The sequence below is a fragment of the Dichotomopilus funicola genome (genome assembly GCF_033296635.1).
Source record: "Dichotomopilus funicola strain CBS 141.50 unplaced genomic scaffold C8A04scaffold_10, whole genome shotgun sequence".
Taxonomy (NCBI): domain Eukaryota; kingdom Fungi; phylum Ascomycota; class Sordariomycetes; order Sordariales; family Chaetomiaceae; genus Dichotomopilus; species Dichotomopilus funicola.
The window spans coordinates 1-16,758 of record NW_026944031.1 but is presented as its reverse complement, the minus strand read 5'-3'; the positions used below and the strand labels follow the sequence as shown (position 1 = coordinate 16,758).

The 16,758-nt window shown below is 53.5% G+C and overlaps 5 protein-coding genes across 5 annotated transcripts; 3 read left to right on the top strand and 2 right to left on the bottom strand.

The window, feature by feature from the left end:
* Nucleotides 1-376: 376 nt before the first annotated feature.
* Nucleotides 377-5,257, top strand: C8A04DRAFT_35109 (tRNA synthetases class I (M)-domain-containing protein; the record flags this gene model as incomplete). The annotated part of the gene is made up of 8 exons (XM_062783044.1): nucleotides 377-1,866; nucleotide 1,947; nucleotides 2,972-3,355; nucleotides 3,425-3,728; nucleotides 3,787-3,847; nucleotides 4,118-4,351; nucleotides 4,405-4,632; nucleotides 4,693-5,257. 8 exons carry the CDS (start codon nucleotides 377-379, stop codon nucleotides 5,255-5,257), a joined length of 3,267 nt encoding a protein of 1,088 aa, XP_062639482.1.
* A 645-nt stretch (nucleotides 5,258-5,902) lies between these two features.
* C8A04DRAFT_35108 (beta-lactamase-like protein) lies at nucleotides 5,903-7,231 on the top strand (the record flags this gene model as incomplete). Its single annotated transcript, XM_062783043.1, has 3 exons — nucleotides 5,903-6,291; nucleotides 6,337-7,096; nucleotides 7,202-7,231. 3 exons carry the CDS (start codon nucleotides 5,903-5,905, stop codon nucleotides 7,229-7,231), a joined length of 1,179 nt encoding a protein of 392 aa, XP_062639481.1.
* A 102-nt stretch (nucleotides 7,232-7,333) lies between these two features.
* On the bottom strand, nucleotides 7,334-8,964 carry C8A04DRAFT_35107 (uncharacterized protein; the record flags this gene model as incomplete). The annotated part of the gene is made up of 2 exons (XM_062783042.1): nucleotides 7,334-8,443; nucleotides 8,515-8,964. The coding sequence occupies 2 exons, from the start codon at nucleotides 8,962-8,964 to the stop codon at nucleotides 7,334-7,336; spliced, it is 1,560 nt and encodes a 519-aa protein (XP_062639480.1).
* Nucleotides 8,965-10,616: 1,652 nt separating this feature from the next.
* C8A04DRAFT_25917 (uncharacterized protein) lies at nucleotides 10,617-11,439 on the bottom strand (the record flags this gene model as incomplete). Its single annotated transcript, XM_062779746.1, has 2 exons — nucleotides 10,617-10,882; nucleotides 10,986-11,439. 2 exons carry the CDS (start codon nucleotides 11,437-11,439, stop codon nucleotides 10,617-10,619), a joined length of 720 nt encoding a protein of 239 aa, XP_062639479.1.
* A 1,345-nt stretch (nucleotides 11,440-12,784) lies between these two features.
* C8A04DRAFT_25916 (uncharacterized protein) lies at nucleotides 12,785-14,307 on the top strand (the record flags this gene model as incomplete). The annotated part of the gene is made up of 2 exons (XM_062779745.1): nucleotides 12,785-13,649; nucleotides 13,772-14,307. 2 exons carry the CDS (start codon nucleotides 12,785-12,787, stop codon nucleotides 14,305-14,307), a joined length of 1,401 nt encoding a protein of 466 aa, XP_062639478.1.
* Between the last annotated feature and the right edge of the window lie 2,451 nt (nucleotides 14,308-16,758).

Below are 16,758 nucleotides of genomic sequence, written 5' to 3'. Positions count from 1 at the left end.
TGCGCGGGGCATCTGGGCCGGTCTTATCTGATAAGGTCGGCCGAACAAGCATTCGGCAGAGCCGGGGTCTGGGGACGAGACCCACAGTAAGAAGTAGGTTTCGCACTATCATACACGTACTGTGGTTCAACTTTCGATTCACCCCATTCTAGAACTGAACCAAATTTAAACTCCGGCCACCAACAAACGAAAACAAATACGCGGATTCAAGATCAGTGTTGGATAATCGGAAATTGGCCTAGAAACATGAAGGGCTCCCGCATTTACGTGGATTGAAGGGCTGCGCGTTTCGAGGGCCTGCAACTCCCAATCGGGCGGACGCGGTTGTTCCAACATTGACGGCGTTGTATCGCGTCACGACCTGGGATCCTACCCCATGGAAAAATCTCACGATCCCCCAGAAACAGTCTCGCCTGAGACACAGCATAGGCGACATGATCCAGAAAGGCTACGGGATTACGACCCTCCTGGCTCTTACCGACATGCCGACGATACTCAATCGCCACTTGATCGACCAACCGCCCCGAGTGAGGTAGCGCTTCCACCTGGGCATGGGCATAAATCTGAACGGCATATATCACGTTCTAGACGAGCTTCAACAGCTTCTCGTCCTGATTACGATGTGCCGGACACATATGCTAGCCTTGGGGAGGTAGCAGATCCCGCACCCGTCCAGAACCCCTACGAGGAAACTATCCACCGCCATCGAAGCCTCGAGCAAACCCGGAGTCAGGAGCAGGAATTTTCCAGAGAACAAGCACGCCAGCGCCGAGAGCCACTTAGCAAGGACCGGAAATCAGAACTAGAGGAGTCGAGACCCTCCCGGGATAATGTCTCGCGCCTCCTCACCCAGTTCTACACGGTTTCCTACCTTGTCTTATTCTCCATCCTCGGCACCCTCGCTCGCCTGGGATTACAAGCACTCACCAACTACCCCGGCACGCCGGTCATATTCCCCTCCGTATGGCCCAACTTCGCTGGCAGTTTGGTCATGGGCTTCCTCGCGGAAGACCGCATGCTCTTCCGCGAGACCCAACCATCAAGCCCAGTCTCCGATGAAGAAGAAACGGCCTCGGCCGTTAAACGCGCCCATGCCGCGCACAAAAAAACCATACCCCTCTACATCGGGCTCGCGACCGGCTTTTGTGGCTCACTAACCTCCTTCTCTGCCTTCATCCGCGATACCTTTCTGGCCTTGTCCAACGACCTGTCCCCGTCTCAACCACGCAACGGCGGCCACACCTTCTTAGCGTTACTCGCCGTCCCACTGACAACACTCGCCCTCTCCTTAGCGGGCCTCTTTGCCGGCGCTCACCTGGCCATTGCCCTCGCCCCAGCCATCGCCTCGCTCTCCCGTCTAGGTCTCAGCCGTGCCCTTCTCGACCGCATCACTGCGGTACTCGCGTGGGGATGCTGGCTCGGCGCTGTATTACTATCCGCCCTGCCCCCAGCGGGTCACGCTGACTGGCGTGGTAAGGTCACTTTTGCGCTGGTGTTTGCGCCGCTTGGCTGCCTAGCACGCTTCTTCCTCAGCTTGCAGCTCAATGGTCGCATCCCTTCGTTCCCGCTCGGAACGTTTACCGTCAACATGGCAGGCACAGCCGTGTTAGCCATGTCCTGGGCGCTCGCACACTCCAACGTGGCTGCGTCCGTGGTGGTGGGGTGTCAAGTGCTGACGGGCGTGCAGGATGGCTTTTGCGGGTGCTTGACGACTGTGTCGACGTGGGTGGCCGAGTTGGCTGCTTTGAGGCGGAGACATGCATATATGTATGGGGGCGCTAGCGTGCTAGGTGGGCTGGCCGTGGCCGTGGCCGTAATGGGAGGGTTACGATGGAGTGGAGGGTATGAAGGGGGGGCTTGTAAAGTGTAAGCCTATGTGAACCTATCTGTAATTATTAAGAATATTCGGCGTATCGAACGCTAGACTATGACTTTGAAGACATAAGTGTATGGGAAGACCTCCCACGGTAAGGCGAGGGGCGGAGCGACCGAACTGCCCCTGCGAACTAGGTAGTGTAGCACGTGTGCAGCTGAAGATAAGGGACGCCCCAAATACCAGGGGTTTGCCCCAACGTCAAGTATCTAGGCGGCACGGGTGGCGGTATTTGCTAACAGCTCGGTAGTTTTATTTCTGTTTGCCAACGTAGGTAGCTCGGCTTCCGTTTCGTGGAATCTTTTCGTTTGCGTAGTGTCACAACCGGCAGCGTTGGCGATAAGAAAACCAACGCGGAGAGGAGAACAACGTATAAAATGGAACCCACCGTTTGTTTGCTTCAAAGGCGACCTAATCCATCCCATAAGCTTTGTGAAACACGACGCTCGGATGAGGCAAACCCGCCCTGAAATTTACCACCCGGGGTTTCCCCGCCACCTGCACTCTTTCGGCGTTTGCCCAACGCGCCCCTCCATAGAGGGGCATGACTCACCCCACCTTCCCCAATAATCATCTTCCCACAGCGGGACTCTGGGCGATCTCCACTGAGCCTGAAAGAAAGTTCGACACACAGCAGAAGCAGAACAGGAGTCACAAGACAGGACCCTCCAATTTAATCTTGATTTTCTTGAGCGAGACCCCCAAGACAGGCCGGAGTGAGAGAGCGAGAGTAGAGAGCCAGAGTCGGAGTAGCAACGCCCACACACACTCACAACAAGCACAGGCAGGATGGCCGCAACCACTGAAACTCCAATTCTGCCCCAGCCGGGGAAGGAGAATATCATCATCACGAGCGCCCTGCCGTATGTCAACAACGTCCCACACTTGGGTAACCTCATCGGCAGTGTTTTGGTAAATTTCATCCTTTCCTTCGCCCTCTCTTCGTTCTCATTTTCCTTCTCAGTTTTGTTCAATCCCCCCACTTTCCCTCCCTCTCATCTGAACCTCATGAAACAGCGTTGATCTTTTTACTTTTTTGTCTCTTTTTTTCTGCCCTCTCATAAGACAAAAGAAAGTAGCCACTAACCGACTTCACAGTCTGCCGATGTCTTCGGCCGGTACTGCCGGGCGCGTGGCATCCCGACCATCTACGTGTGCGGGTCGGACCAGTACGGCACGGCGACAGAGACCAAGGCTCTGTCGGAGGGAGTGACGCCCGAGGAGCTGTGCGCCAAGTACCACGCAATCCACAAGGACATCTACGACTGGTTCCGCCTTCAGTTCGACATCTTTGGCCGCACCCCGACGGACGAGCACACCGCCATCGTCCAGGACATTTTCATCCGTCTGTGGAATAACGGCTACATCGAGCAGCGCGAGACGACGCAGGCGTACTGCCCGACCCACGACTCGTTCTTGGCCGACCGTTATGTTGAAGGGGAGTGCAGTCTGTGCCATGATAAGGGTGCCCGTGGCGATCAGGTTTGTTTGAGCCCGGAGTTTCTCCCATTGTCTCCGTACTCATCATCGCTAACTCGACTTGATACCTAGTGTGATGCCTGTGGCAGCCTTCTGGACCCCCTCGAGCCGGATAGGGACGCCTCGGGCGAACAGGAGAGCAAGGCGACTGGCTGGCTGATCAACCCGCGCTGCAAACTCGACGGGACCGCCCCCGAACGACGCCAAACAAAGCATCTCTACCTTCGTCTTGACGCTCTTCAGGGTGAGGTCGATGAGTGGCTGAAGACTGTCGAGAAAGGATGGAGTGCCAACTGTGTGGCCATCACCCGCTCGTGGTTGGATCAGGGCTTGAAGCCCCGTGGTATTACAAGAGACCTCAAATGGGGTGTGCCAAGTAGGTTTGGCCCTGTCTATCATGGGACACACCCAGTTTACTGATCCGAAATGTGCAGTCCCAACTGGCCTTAAGGGTCTCTCTGATGAAGATTACGCCAAGAAGGTGTTTTACGTCTGGTTCGACGCTTGCAGTATGTTTCTGCTGTTTCCCTTGACGTGCCGAGAACCGTTACTGACATGAGCAGTTGGGTATCCCTCCATCACGAGGACATATACCGACCCTGGTAACCTTGCTGGTACAAATTGGGAGAAGTGGTGGAAGAACCCTGACGATGTTTCCTTGTACCAATTCATGGGCAAGGACAATGTTCCGTAAGTCGTTCCGGTCGTACCCTTGCGGGTATTTGTTTTTCCCAAGAAAAAGAAAGAAATTAACACAGGGCGTAGCTTCCACACCATTATCTTCCCTGCGTCCCAGATCGGGACAAAGGAGAACTGGACCAAGATTAAGACCGTCTCTACGTGCGAGTACCTCAACTACGAGGGCGGCAAGTTTAGCAAATCCAAGGGTGTCGGCGTTTTCGGCACGAATGCGCGTGATACCGGTGTCGATGCTGACATCTGGCGGTACTACCTCGTTTCGAGGCGGCCGGAGACGAGTGACTCGGAGTTCAAGTGGGAGTAAGTCAACATACGCTTCCTGTGGGTTAACTGCACCAATACTGACCCTTTAGGGAATTTGTTGATGCCAACAACAACGACCTGCTCAAGAACCTGGGCAACTTGTGCCAGCGCATTATCAAGTTCAACCAGGCTAAGTTGGATGGTGTCGTGCCTGAGTATGACCTTTCAAAGTTCCCCGCCCTCCAGAAACACAAGGAAGATGTGGACAAGCTCCTTCAAGAATACAATGCTACTCTCAAGGCTGTGAAGCTGAGGGGTGGTTTGTCTCTCGTCATGAGGTATGTACTCGCATTAAACTTGTTCTCGTGTTGAAACAGCACTTCTGACAACAAACACAGCATCTCCGCGCTTGGAAACAAGTTGCTCCAAGATAACGGACTCAGCAACCAGCTGATCGCCGAGGAGCCTGAGCGTTGCCGTGCCGTCATCGGCCTCGCCCTCAACCACATTTACCTCGTCGCCAACATCCTCTCGCCCTACATGCCCGAAAAGTCCCAATCCATCCTCCGCCAACTAGGCATCAAGCCCGCCCCTGGCCAGGACCAAATCACCGCCGTCATCCCCGACACCTGGACCGCCGATGCCCTCAAGCCGGGTCACACCATCGGTGAGCCGGAGCTGCTGTTTAGCAACATCCCCGCGGCCAAGATCGAAGAGTGGCGCGACGCATTCGGCGGTGAGGAGCTGCGCAGACAAAAGGAGGCCGAGGCTGAGAAGGCTGCGGCTAAGAAGGCGGCGCGGGAGAAGGAGAAGGAGAAGAAGAAGGCTAAGAAGGCTGCGCAGGCGGCTGCTGAGGCTGACGGTTCGGCGAAGCCGGTGGAGGCTGCGAAGGGCCCGACGACGACGCTGCCGATTCGCTCGGCGGGGAAGACGCTGGCTGTTGAACCTCCCGCGAAGGAATGAGGGGATGAGTCGGGGACGGGGCTCAGGAGGGTCTCTGTGTTGAGATATCTGTGTGTACGGGGCAGAGATGCAGTGGCAGAGGTTTCTTTAGATTAGACCAGGTAGCGTGCTGTCTGATTATTAGCCTGTTGACCACGTACTCTTGCTTTCCCGTGTGATTTGGATAAAATGTGTGCCATGACCACCCAGTAAAAATATTGTTCTAATTATGAGGTGAATAGCTAGTCGGTTGTGAGAAATTATCAGCCAAAACAGCACGTCATCTCATCATCTCACTCATCCCAAGTTTATCCTTAACAGCACATGTGATATGACGAAGAAAAAGACGAGGGAAAATGCCAGAATTTCGGGGCAGAATATAAGGCTAGTTTAAAGCCGACGTTTTACCGTAAGCGATTCGTTCATCCCACAAGTTTTGCGTTGTAACTTTGGACCGCTTCGTAACTCGATTCTCAACACCATCCCAAGTCCTGAGTCAGGGGTCAGCCATTAACGTTACTCCAACCCTAAAATAACAACAACGCAGACAACACAATTCCCACAATAACAAACCCCCCAACCCACGAACTCGAACCGCCGAGACAACCCACACTAACGTTAAATGGCATCGAACATTGACTAGCAGCAAATACCCAAGTTACCATCATGTCACCAACCTTCGCAACCCCCCTCCCCCAATCCCCCCGCTCCCCCATCCTCGAATGGTCCTTCCCGCGCCCCTTCCACCAACTCACCCTAACCGGCCGATCCCGCGCAGCCTGGCACACTTCCTTCGTGATCCCCCAACTCAACCTGTTGCTCGACGCCGGGCTGATCGTCAACAACCAGCGGCCCAAACAGATCTTTTTGACGCACGGGCATAGCGATCATACGCTGTTGGCGCCAGCGTTTGTGAAGAAGAGTGATCCGCCGGATGTGTTTTGCCCGGCTGAGATGGCGGGGGCATTGGATCGGTTTGTGGAGGCCAAGACGATGTTGAGTGAGGGGGGTGGGGTTTGGCCGCCGCCGGTGGATGGGTCGCCGTATTTGAGGAAGTATTTGGGTGATGGGAGTGGGAATGGGAGTGGGAATGGAAATAGGAAGGGTGGGGGGAGTGGTGAGGGTAAGGAGGATGGGAGTGAGAGGCCAAGGAAGGAGGATTCAGGGGAAGTAGGGCAGCGGGAAACATTAATAGCGGGCACGAGGGGAAATGGAGATCAGGAGGAAGACGAAGACGAATATGGAGATGGAGATGGACCACCACCCACAAGCAATGACCCGACAGATCCTCGTCACCCCCTTCTTCGTACACATCACACTCACCCCTTACGGCCCGGCGACACCGTGGTGCTTCCACGCCTGCCGGCCTCACACCCTTACACAGCCACGGCATTCGCCTGTGATCACACAGTCCCTTGTCTCGGCTACCTTTTCTGTGCGGTTACCAACAAGCTGAAGCCGGAATACCAGGGGCTATCCGGGCCAGAACTACGCGCACTTAAGCAGAAGTCACGGGAATCAGGCGAAGGCGAACTACGACTTTCAACACCCGTGCCCACACCTGTCTTCGCCTTTCTGGGCGACACGACAGCATCAACCCTCGCGTCAGACCCGGTATGGCTCGCGGAGGGTGTCAAGGTGGTCATTACGGAGTGCAGTTTCCTGTACGCGGAGGAACACAGAGAGCAGGCGGAACGCACACGCCACACGCTCTGGGCTGACCTGGAGCCCGTCATCCGGCGCTGGCCGAAGACCATCTTCGTCCTCACCCACTTCAGTCTACGGTATTCTGATAAGGATATCAGGGCCTTCTTTCGCTCGAGGGATGTCCCAGACAATGTGGTGGTGTGGATTGACGGGGTCGGGGATGAGGAGAAGGACAACAGTCCTGGTGCTACAGAGAAGGAGAAGGGTCTGGAGGTAAAGGGGAGAAAGAAAGAAAGTAAGAATACCAAAGAGGGCAAGAAAGGGGGCGAGCGTGGTCAGGGCAAGTGATCGTGGTCAGGGGGGATGGGCCAGGGCGAAAGACTGGAAACAAGAATGGGATAGAAAATCTGATAGCGTGTTGCTATTCGAAAAGTGAAGACAGGGGGCGCTCTACGCTGCCGTGTCAAACAGCTCTCGAAGCTGTTCTTCGTACTCCCACTGCTGTCGGACCTTTTCCGCAATGAACTGCTCGGCACCGCGATCCCAATACGGGACAACAACCTGATTGAACTGGTCAAGCGCAGAGTCATCGAGGTTTGTGAACCGTGGCTGAATATGGAACATGAAGATAGCGTAGAGCGCGCTCGGGCAGTCCAGGGCCTGCATGTACCAGAACGTACCGCTCTCCCAGCTCTTTCGAAGAATATTGGTGCGGTCCTTGGACCCACTATACAAAGCCTTCTCCTGGGCCGAAAACATGGCAGTAAACTCGGAATGGCGCCTCGCGTAGCTTTCCTGCTCCTCGCCGAGAAGCTCCTCAACGCCACGCGCAGAGTCCACGATCCTGGGACTCGACAGCCAATATGGCGGGTTGAAAGCCATTTCGGGCGGCCGCGAGCACGCCCACTCGAGATCGATCAGCCGGGTGATGCGCCAGTCGTCGTCCACAAAGATGTTGCTTTGGTGGAGGTCGGTCAGGGTCATGACGAAGGGTCCTTCCCGTGCCTTGCGATCGGTGAATAGAGGTTGTAGCGTGCGCATCGTTGTTAAAGCGGCCAACTGGTCGACGCCATCGCTCACGCTGTGTATCGAATTGGGTTGGTACCGCATGCGGTAGTTGTGATAAGCGAGTATGTCGGAATAATACCCGTCTGCGGAACCGTATGTCCGGTTCCGAGGGACGTCGGTGGGGATGTTTTGGTTCTCGAATTGGTGAAGACGAACAGTGAGCGGACGGTTGATGAGGGTGATCATACCCCTATTGTCAATAGTCCAGGACCCTATTCGTGGTTGGGGGATTTTTGCAATAGAGAGCATGATGCGGGAAAGATCCTTGAATAGACCGGCTCTTCGGATAGGGTCGTCGTGGTGTTCCTGCCACGTCTCGGAGAGCGCCCTTCCTTCCGCCACATGCTCGATGACGAGGTATGCCACCTCTTTGAGGTGTTTACGGCGGTGGGAAAAGTAGTGTGGCAGGTTCTCGCCAAACAGCCACGCCATAAATCTTTGGAACAGCCATCTTACACGGTTATAAAACCGCTCGTGGGTTACGGCAGTGAACTATAATAGGATTAGTGATAAACCGTTCAGTGTCATAGAGAAATTGCGTAGTAGAAAAGTTTTATCCGTACCGATCGTGAGCCAGGAAAGCCAAACCCGTAAAGTCGCGGGATTGGAACATCCGGGCAATTTTGCTGCAGCCAGAGGTACGTGGCGGCCTCGCACCGCACCTTCTCGTCCGCATTGCCAAAAAAATGCTCGTCACCGGTCTTGTAAGGGAGGGCAAAACGGATGATGGCCTTCTCTGGAAGACCGGGCTGTGATGGCTTGATATGGATGGGAATGCAGACATTAAAGCTGCCGTGAACCCACTCCTTGATTTGGCCTAACCGGAACGAAGTGAGGGGGAGGTTGAGATGCCGCGACACGAGCTTCGAGATGTGGGCCCGACGCCGGTAGAGGTAGACGTAAAAGATGGCTCTTCTCTCCGGATATTGCAGTTTCTGTATCACATTTTCGTCGTCTCGGAGCGCATCTTCGAGTGTGATGGTGCCCTGGAGGAGCGGCAGCGATTTTTCCATTGGGAATACGGGATGAAGGTTGAATGCGAGTTTGTGAAAGAAAAGGCCCCAGCCGCGGCCCTAGCCCGCAGCGTCTGAATCCCGGGTTGTGGAGTTCATCAACGATCGCGGTTTCCCAATGATAGTGCTGTATTGATTACGCTAGCAGTATACGGTAACTTACATTAAATACATGTTACGCTCTGCGCTTCGGATTCTAAATAATTCGACCACTGGTCATTGTTTACCAAAAGTGTTCCACTGTTTAAAGGGGTCCAATCTGCCGTGGCAATCGACGATTGTCTTTTCTCATAAAAAGATTACGTGCTTTTATTCTGTCTGTTTAAGGTCGAAACAATCATTATATTATACTAAGGTTAGGTTGGATTGAGCTAGTTACTAATTACCTACATAGCTTCCGAGTATGGCAACATATTGAAATTCTTGATCCATGACTTCCGTTTCACGGTGATATAGACATTATCATAACCTCCCTAGACCGTGGGCCGTACCCATACCAGTTTTGCAATTCAGTCCCAAGTACCTTAATCAGGCTGTCCCCTACCTGTCCACATATGGTGGCGGTGCGGACTGCTCTGCTTCATACTGCTTCATCGTCTTTACCTCTCTTTCCTCCGTGACCAACTCCCGTCCTACTTCCTGCACCATTTCTTGGTTGATAGTGTCGAGGACATTTTCTAACCTCTCACAGACACCTGCCACCCTCTTGTGTACCTCGATATCAGAAGATCGTAACGTTAAATAACGTCTGAGTGTAGCGTGCTGCATCTGCTCTAGTCGAGCAGCACTGCGGTGTACAGATCCCCATGGCGATAGCGGGTGGCTACGAACAGATGAGTGCGGGCTTTTTCAAACCCTTCGAGGAGACCGTTGAGGTGGACTAACGCCAAACTGACACTGACTGGAATCTCAACTGCGAGCTTGTTGTATTCAGGGGCTTCGGACAGATCCCTGGATGCGGCTTCGTGCTGCGAGACGGGAGGGAGCACGCGCTCGGTCTGAACTGACGAAGGATAAATTCCCATGGCGGTGTGAAAAAAAGTATTCTCGGCGGCTTCACATTTGCAGTTCTGCCTGGAAAGTGTGGCGTAGGAAGGTTAGCGATTCTGTGTTTCTTCCTTGTTTGGTTTCCCTTTAAATGCGTACCTTCTGCCGTGACCTCGGCGACCTCCCTAGGATGTTCGTTGGCTCGAAAGTTCAGGGCAGCTAAGCACTCAAAAGTCAGAACCAACTGCATTAGGTTTTCTTGAAACATCAAAGTAAGGCTTTTATAATTATCTGAAGCAATCTTGAACCAGAACCCCCATACCTTTCGAACCACGCTCAACGCCATATGATGAGCAGCCCCGGCTTAAAATCAAAGGACAATGACCAGTCGCTTGACTGAAACCTCTATAAGACCCTCCGAAAGTTTCAGGACCCGAACCCAATTAAGAATTATGAACCAATTGATGCACGCTCAATAACGACACATAAATGATGACGACGGTGGCCGGTTAAAGCAACCGGCCAACCGTCTAACCGTCCAACCCAAGCCCAAAGGCCAAACCTGAGAAACCCAAGAGCAATCGGCTTTGCGGACCGAAGTCCAACCCCTGGAAGAATCCTAACAAACAAAACACCCAGTCTGTCGACAAGGACTGTAATTAAGCTCAGGCCACGTCGGGCATTTTATGTTTCTTATGGGGGCTGGTTGCGTCTCCTGCTTCCCGCGGCTTTGCATCGTCCGTGATCTGGTGGAGAGCCTTCTGCACAGTCTCGCAGGATTTCAAAACCTCTCCGTAATCCTCTTTGAACGTGCGTAGGAACTCGTCGTGGTTGATAATCCAAATTTTCTGGAGCATGGCGAGCTTGATCGGATTCAAGATCTTGGAGTAGAACCCCTCGGCTAAAAATTGAAGGGAGTCTTGGGCGGATTCTGTTTTGGCAAAATTTAACATGATAAGTTACTGCTAGTCTTGAAATGTTTGTTGGTGTTGCGCGGCTATCGCGTTTACCATACGGGACGACGGTTAACTCACCTAGCTCCCCATTCATCCGCCAGCCGGATGAGACCCTCGCCTTCCAAACAGCATGGTATTGGAGGGGGAAAGACAGCCTTGTTTCGATGTCGAAGATCGCATCTTGCAGTGCGTTGTAAAGCTCGAGGACGGGGGGCGGGAGTACGAGACGTCTCCTGAAGGCCCGAAACACGAAGGGCTTTTTGCTTAGTTCCGTGTCGACCAGCATGTGACAAACCAGATCGTAACCATGAATGAGGCGCCGCACCGCATCGAATATACCGTCGGGCTTGGGCCATTCAGGGGGGTAGTGAATGGAGTTGGCCAGGCGGGTCTCTCCGTCGTTTCGGGAGATTGAGCTACTCGCGGTGTTTTGCCTGGGAAGGGATCCTTGACGCTTGGCGCGGGTAGTTGATAGTAAAGACGTAAATGTTTTGGCTTTTTTAATCCCATTCCCAGGGGCCGGAGGGGCCATCATGGCAGCTTCGATGCAACTTGGGAGCAAGCTAGAACAGCAAGGGCCAAGAAATCACGAGTTGGCGGCGGTTGGGTGTGCGGTGCTTGTTGAGCGAGCCGAACGAGAAATTGACTGTATTTGAAAGGGAAAAAGGTGGAGGGCCAGGTTTGAGGGCTATCCGGATTGGCTCACGCCCACGTTACACAACACGGCTTAGAAGGCTTGCAGATCATCTCTTCGTTATAAGGTTGCCACGTTGGCTTTCTTGGTCTTAGTTTATTTTGGTCATTTGGTGGCCACGAGCCTGAGGAGTCGAGGAGTCGAGTAATGAATGCCACGAGGATCCCGCCTCACGACCGCGACTCGAGAGCTATCACTAGGCTCACTGCGTTGCACCATTGTATTTGCCCTGGCTGCTCCACAGCCGTGCTGGAGTGTCTGGCAAGCATCTCCGGGAATTGCGGTGGGAACCAAGGTCATTCGTTCAATGCCAGGGGAGTGGGGGGGCAGCGAAAAGCTGAAGTCTGCCTAAGGTAACTTGGCCTCGGAGGCGTGGGCCGGCCTCCGTCTCACAGGTTGTGCGAAACAAAAGGTGGAATTTGTTACACAGATCGGGAAGTCCGGGAGAACAGCGGGGCGTTTTTGCCATTAATCATTTGGATGATGAGTGACAGATGCCACCACTAGCCCTCGAGATAAGGATAGAGAAAGAGGGGGAGGGAAAGGGAGAGGGAGAGAATGGGGGGCAGCGAGCCAAGGGTAATAACTCGAACCGCAGCGGGGCTGGGGACAAAAACATAGCGGATTGGCGGTGCCACTGCGCTCAGCTGATGCAATGCACCGAGTTCGTGTGATAATGCACATATGATGTATCCGTAGATGTCGTGAAACCACCGGTTGCCGGCCCGAGGCGAAGGTGCTCCCCCATTCTGCCATTTACTTGCACAGCAGGTTGAGCTCACAGCAATACCCCATGCTACGCCCAATCAGAGTTGTCAACAAACCACCGTCTTTACCGCTTTCGCTTTTCATGACTGTGGAAGGTGGACGCTAACATGGAAGTCATCGCCGGCTGCTGTGCAGGTGCCGCCCAGCCTGCTTTCCTGATCGCACCGAGGCCGTGGGGAAGGAACTTTGGGGTCGAACACTTGAAGCAAGCCTGGTGAGGCTCTGCGCTTCAAATCCCTTTACCCCCCTTTTTCTTTCGAGGTGTCTGTCTCCTTGGGTAACCCTAGCCGCTGCCCATATCCTAGCCGCTGTCCATACCTCCAGCAGCCTTAAATTCCCTTTCCTCATAGTTCTAACTATTCAATCCGGTTCCGAACACATCGCTCCATCATTACATGGCCACATCGCCCCAGCCATGGCGCAAAAGGGCTCATCCACCCAGCCAATCCCCCTAGATCCCCTTCAGCAAGGCGGTGGCAGTAGCTCCTCCACTCATTTAACGCGCCCCAACACTCCTGGAGACAGTGGCGAAGGTCCCTCTGCGCAAAACAGGCCCCCCGTGACCCATGTAAGCCCCGAGGGCGTCTCTTTGAGTTTGACCAGAGTCACCAGACCAAGCTCTCTCAACCTCCCTCCCATCTCTACCACTGGAGACAACAACAGCACAGGCAACGCCTCTTCGGTCCCAAGGACCACCTTTCCTCATGCCACCCCAAATGGAGAGCCCGACTCTTCCGTCCAGTCAACTCCTTTGAGCCCTGGAACCGCGCGTTCGAATGAAAAGGGCAGCGTGGGCGACGGCATTTTCATCTACACAACTTCTCCCATTAGTGCTCAACCAAGCGCTCCCAGCATCCCTTCCAGCCCCCTTACGGACAACAGCAACAACGGTGGTAACGACCGCCTACCACCCCAAAGAGATTCCGAAAAAGCCCATCTCAGTCAACCCCCCAGTGGCAAACGGCAAAGACTTTCCATTAATCCGACCCCCCCGGAGACCCCTAGCGGGCTGAAACCCGTGGCGGCAGACGCACCCCATGGCAGGGTAAACAGCGTGTCGGCCTCCATCCGGCCCGATGTGCCGTATGAAAAACGCCTGTTCACCTACACTGTCCAGTCATGCGACAAAGAGCCTGGATTCAAGATCTTCGGCAATCTTCAAATGCTGAACATTTTTCGCCTGCAGAACGAGTTGGAAATACTTAAGCAGAAGTTCTACAGGGAACAGCAGGCCAGAAGCGACGATACCAAGGAGCTGACCGTCCTGCTTCATAACTATGGTGGGTCGTCTTAACTCTTGACTCTGACATTTTGTCCTTTCCACCGTCTATTAGTTACGACTTCCCGGCCCGCTTTCGTTGTTCCATCAAAACTCGTTCGTTCACTGACATCCTTTGATTAGCGAATGCGATCCGCGACTACGAGGACCTTCAAAAACTGGCGCCCATCACCGGGTCACAAGTCGAAGACACAAAGTTCAGCTTGGCTCAAGCCTTCAAATCGGAGTATTCCACCCTCATCCAGGAAGGAGAGGGTGGCTTCCGGCGGTTTCCCGACCCGACGCTGCTTTCGACTGACCCCCTACGCAACTTCCTGAAACGGCACCTTCACCGGCGGTTCACGTACACGCCGGGCGACAAATACAAACACGCTCGCGAGTATTACGCTGGGGATCCGCCCGAAGACGTATCTCCAGGCGTGGACCGCCTGGCCCGTTTCCTAGTCGCCATTCTTGGTGTTGGCATGCTAGTTACCCCTATGTTTATTATGAGACTTCCTGATGTGTCGCTGCTTAAGAGCCTTGTGACTGTTTCGGTGGCGGAGCTAATATTTGCGGGCGGGTTGTCAATGATATTCCGGGCGACAAACACCGAGACCCTGGTTGCTACCGCGACGTACGCTGCGGTTTTGATGGTTTTTGTGGGTGTGACGAATTGATGAGATAATCTATCAAGGGGTAGGGGGAGCAAGTCGTGAGCCAGACAGGAAGAAAGTTGTCGAGAATTAATTATAAGGGCACATGGGGTCAGCCGATGGAAGGCACTACGTAATCAAACTGTAACTACCTATCTTTGTAACCGCCACTGCCGGATTAGCACTGCCTAGGTGAGATCATTCAATATTTTAAATGAATCTCCAGTTTTACGGAAACGGGAGTAGGCATCCTCGCTCTGGCTAATAAAAGCAGCAGACTAACAAGACATAAGTCGGGTCCCCGCTGCACGGTCACCCCCTGGAAGTGGTCAACTTTTTTACCTACCTAAGGTTCTATCTCAACCTGTATAAAAAGGCGCCCATACCACCCAAACCTTCGTAAAAATGCACCAAATCCTACCAAACCGTTCAACCGTTCAAGATGCCTTATTCGGAGCAAGATTTGCATGACGCGCTCGCCAAAGTGCGCGAAAATCGCGCCTCTTTACGCGCCGCCTCGATCGAATTCGGCATCCCATAAGTCAAACCACCCCCCTTGCGGCCACCCCACCTTGCGGCCGCTTGGCAGACCCGCACCACCAAACCTGCCCACCACCTTCAACACCACATATTACAACCACTTCAACCTACTACAGTACAAGAACCCTCCAAATCGCCACTTTGAGACCCGCTCTCTTCGCCTATGGTATTCTCGATGCGCCCCGCTTCGATCTGGGCCTCGCGGATCTGACCAATCGTAACGAACTTGGTATTCGGGTCCGGTTTGACCTTCTTCCTTTTCGTTGGCTGGAGAACCTCTATTTGGGCCAATGCAGCCTCGAGTCGTTGCTCCAAATGTGCCAATTTGACATCCTTATCATCTGAAGCCTTTATAAGGCCGCGTGCCTTTCGCCTACGGGCCCGAACCGGCTTACTACTGTTTATGATGTATTCCAGGTGGCTCTGTTGTTGTGATTTCTTATATGGAGTAGCGAAATCGCCTGCCGTTGAAGGTCGCGAGGTTAGAGGAGGTTCTTAGGCATCAAGAGGCTGAACCAGGCTAACTAGGCTGTCAATGTTGGCGGCCGGGTTCGAGTTTTCGAGTAGTAACCGGCTGTTCAGGGGCTTGTTGATATTGAGTGGCCATAACCCAGAGGCCCTCCACCCAGCATTGATATTACGGGGTATTAGAACCTCCTTTTGAGCCTCTGTGATGTATTTGATCATCTATTGTTTGCCTTGTACAGTTGAATCGGTTGCGAAGGCCATTTGGTTGAACCGTTTACGGTAGGCGTGTTTGAGAGGGCTGAGGACCGATAAATCGAGAGGCTGGAGCACGTAGGAGGTATGGGCGGGTAAAAACACTACCCGGATGTTGTTTTCGTAGCAAATCCACATGAAGTCATCAGAGGTATGGCTATTATAGCTGTCCATTATTAACAATCTAGGTTAGGAGGGGTCTTATAGTTTAGTATAAATATCCTTTTTAGCCATTCGATAGCCACCACCCTGTTGATCCAGCCTTTCTCGGTTGCTGTAAATAACCAAGACTCCTGTTCTTCGAGGCTAATAGGGAACCATTGTTGTTGAACGCTCTGGCCTCGAAAAATCACGGCTGGAGGGAGTACTACCCCGGTTGCCGAGATACATTCGAGAAAGGAGGTCCAAGCCCGTGATCCAGGCGCCTTACGTTGTAAAGCACGCGTTTGAGAGCTTCCAACGACCAAGCCGTTGATACCCTGGCCCTCCATTAGGCCAAATTCGTCGAAGTTATACCGGTTGGCTGGTAGGATCTCCTTGATCCTAGGGGCCTCGAGTAAAGGCCACCATTCGCGGATTATTGGGCCTGTAGCACCATTGATACGGACTGTATCGATCTTGCGGGCTTTCTGGGTCTTAATACCAGGGTTTCGCTGAAGAAAACGGGCCATCCAACTGGCTCCAACTGTTGTACGAGGTGCGCCTTGGGCCTGGAGAATACGGCTAGCGAAGAGCCTGATTTGCGCGTGTGTTGGTGGAAAACCAAGGCTGACTTGGTCTAAAATCCAGGTTGCGAGGTGTTTTTCTTGCATTGGGCTAAGGATCTGAAGCGACTGGGCGCCGATTGAACGAGCTTGGGAGCCTTTTAAACGACGTTGAAGTGTTGACCTTGGGATACCGAATTCGAGGGCGACTTTGCGCAAGGATGCCTCGCCGGAGCGGTATTTTGCGATCGCATCGTGTAAATCCTGTTCGACGTAACCCATCATGCATTAGCGAGGTAACATGCAAAAGATGGAGTGATTTGGGCAAAGATTGATGTAGTTATGGTGGGTTGAGGTTGTAGTGGTTGAGGAAGCGGTGTGGCTGATGGGCCGGCCGCAAGGTGGGGTGGCCGCAAGGGGGGTGGTTTGACTTATACTACCTTACGAAGACGATACCATGGTTGCGATTCGCGCCGCGAGGCGCACGAACGCGCCCAGATCCTATCCCGCG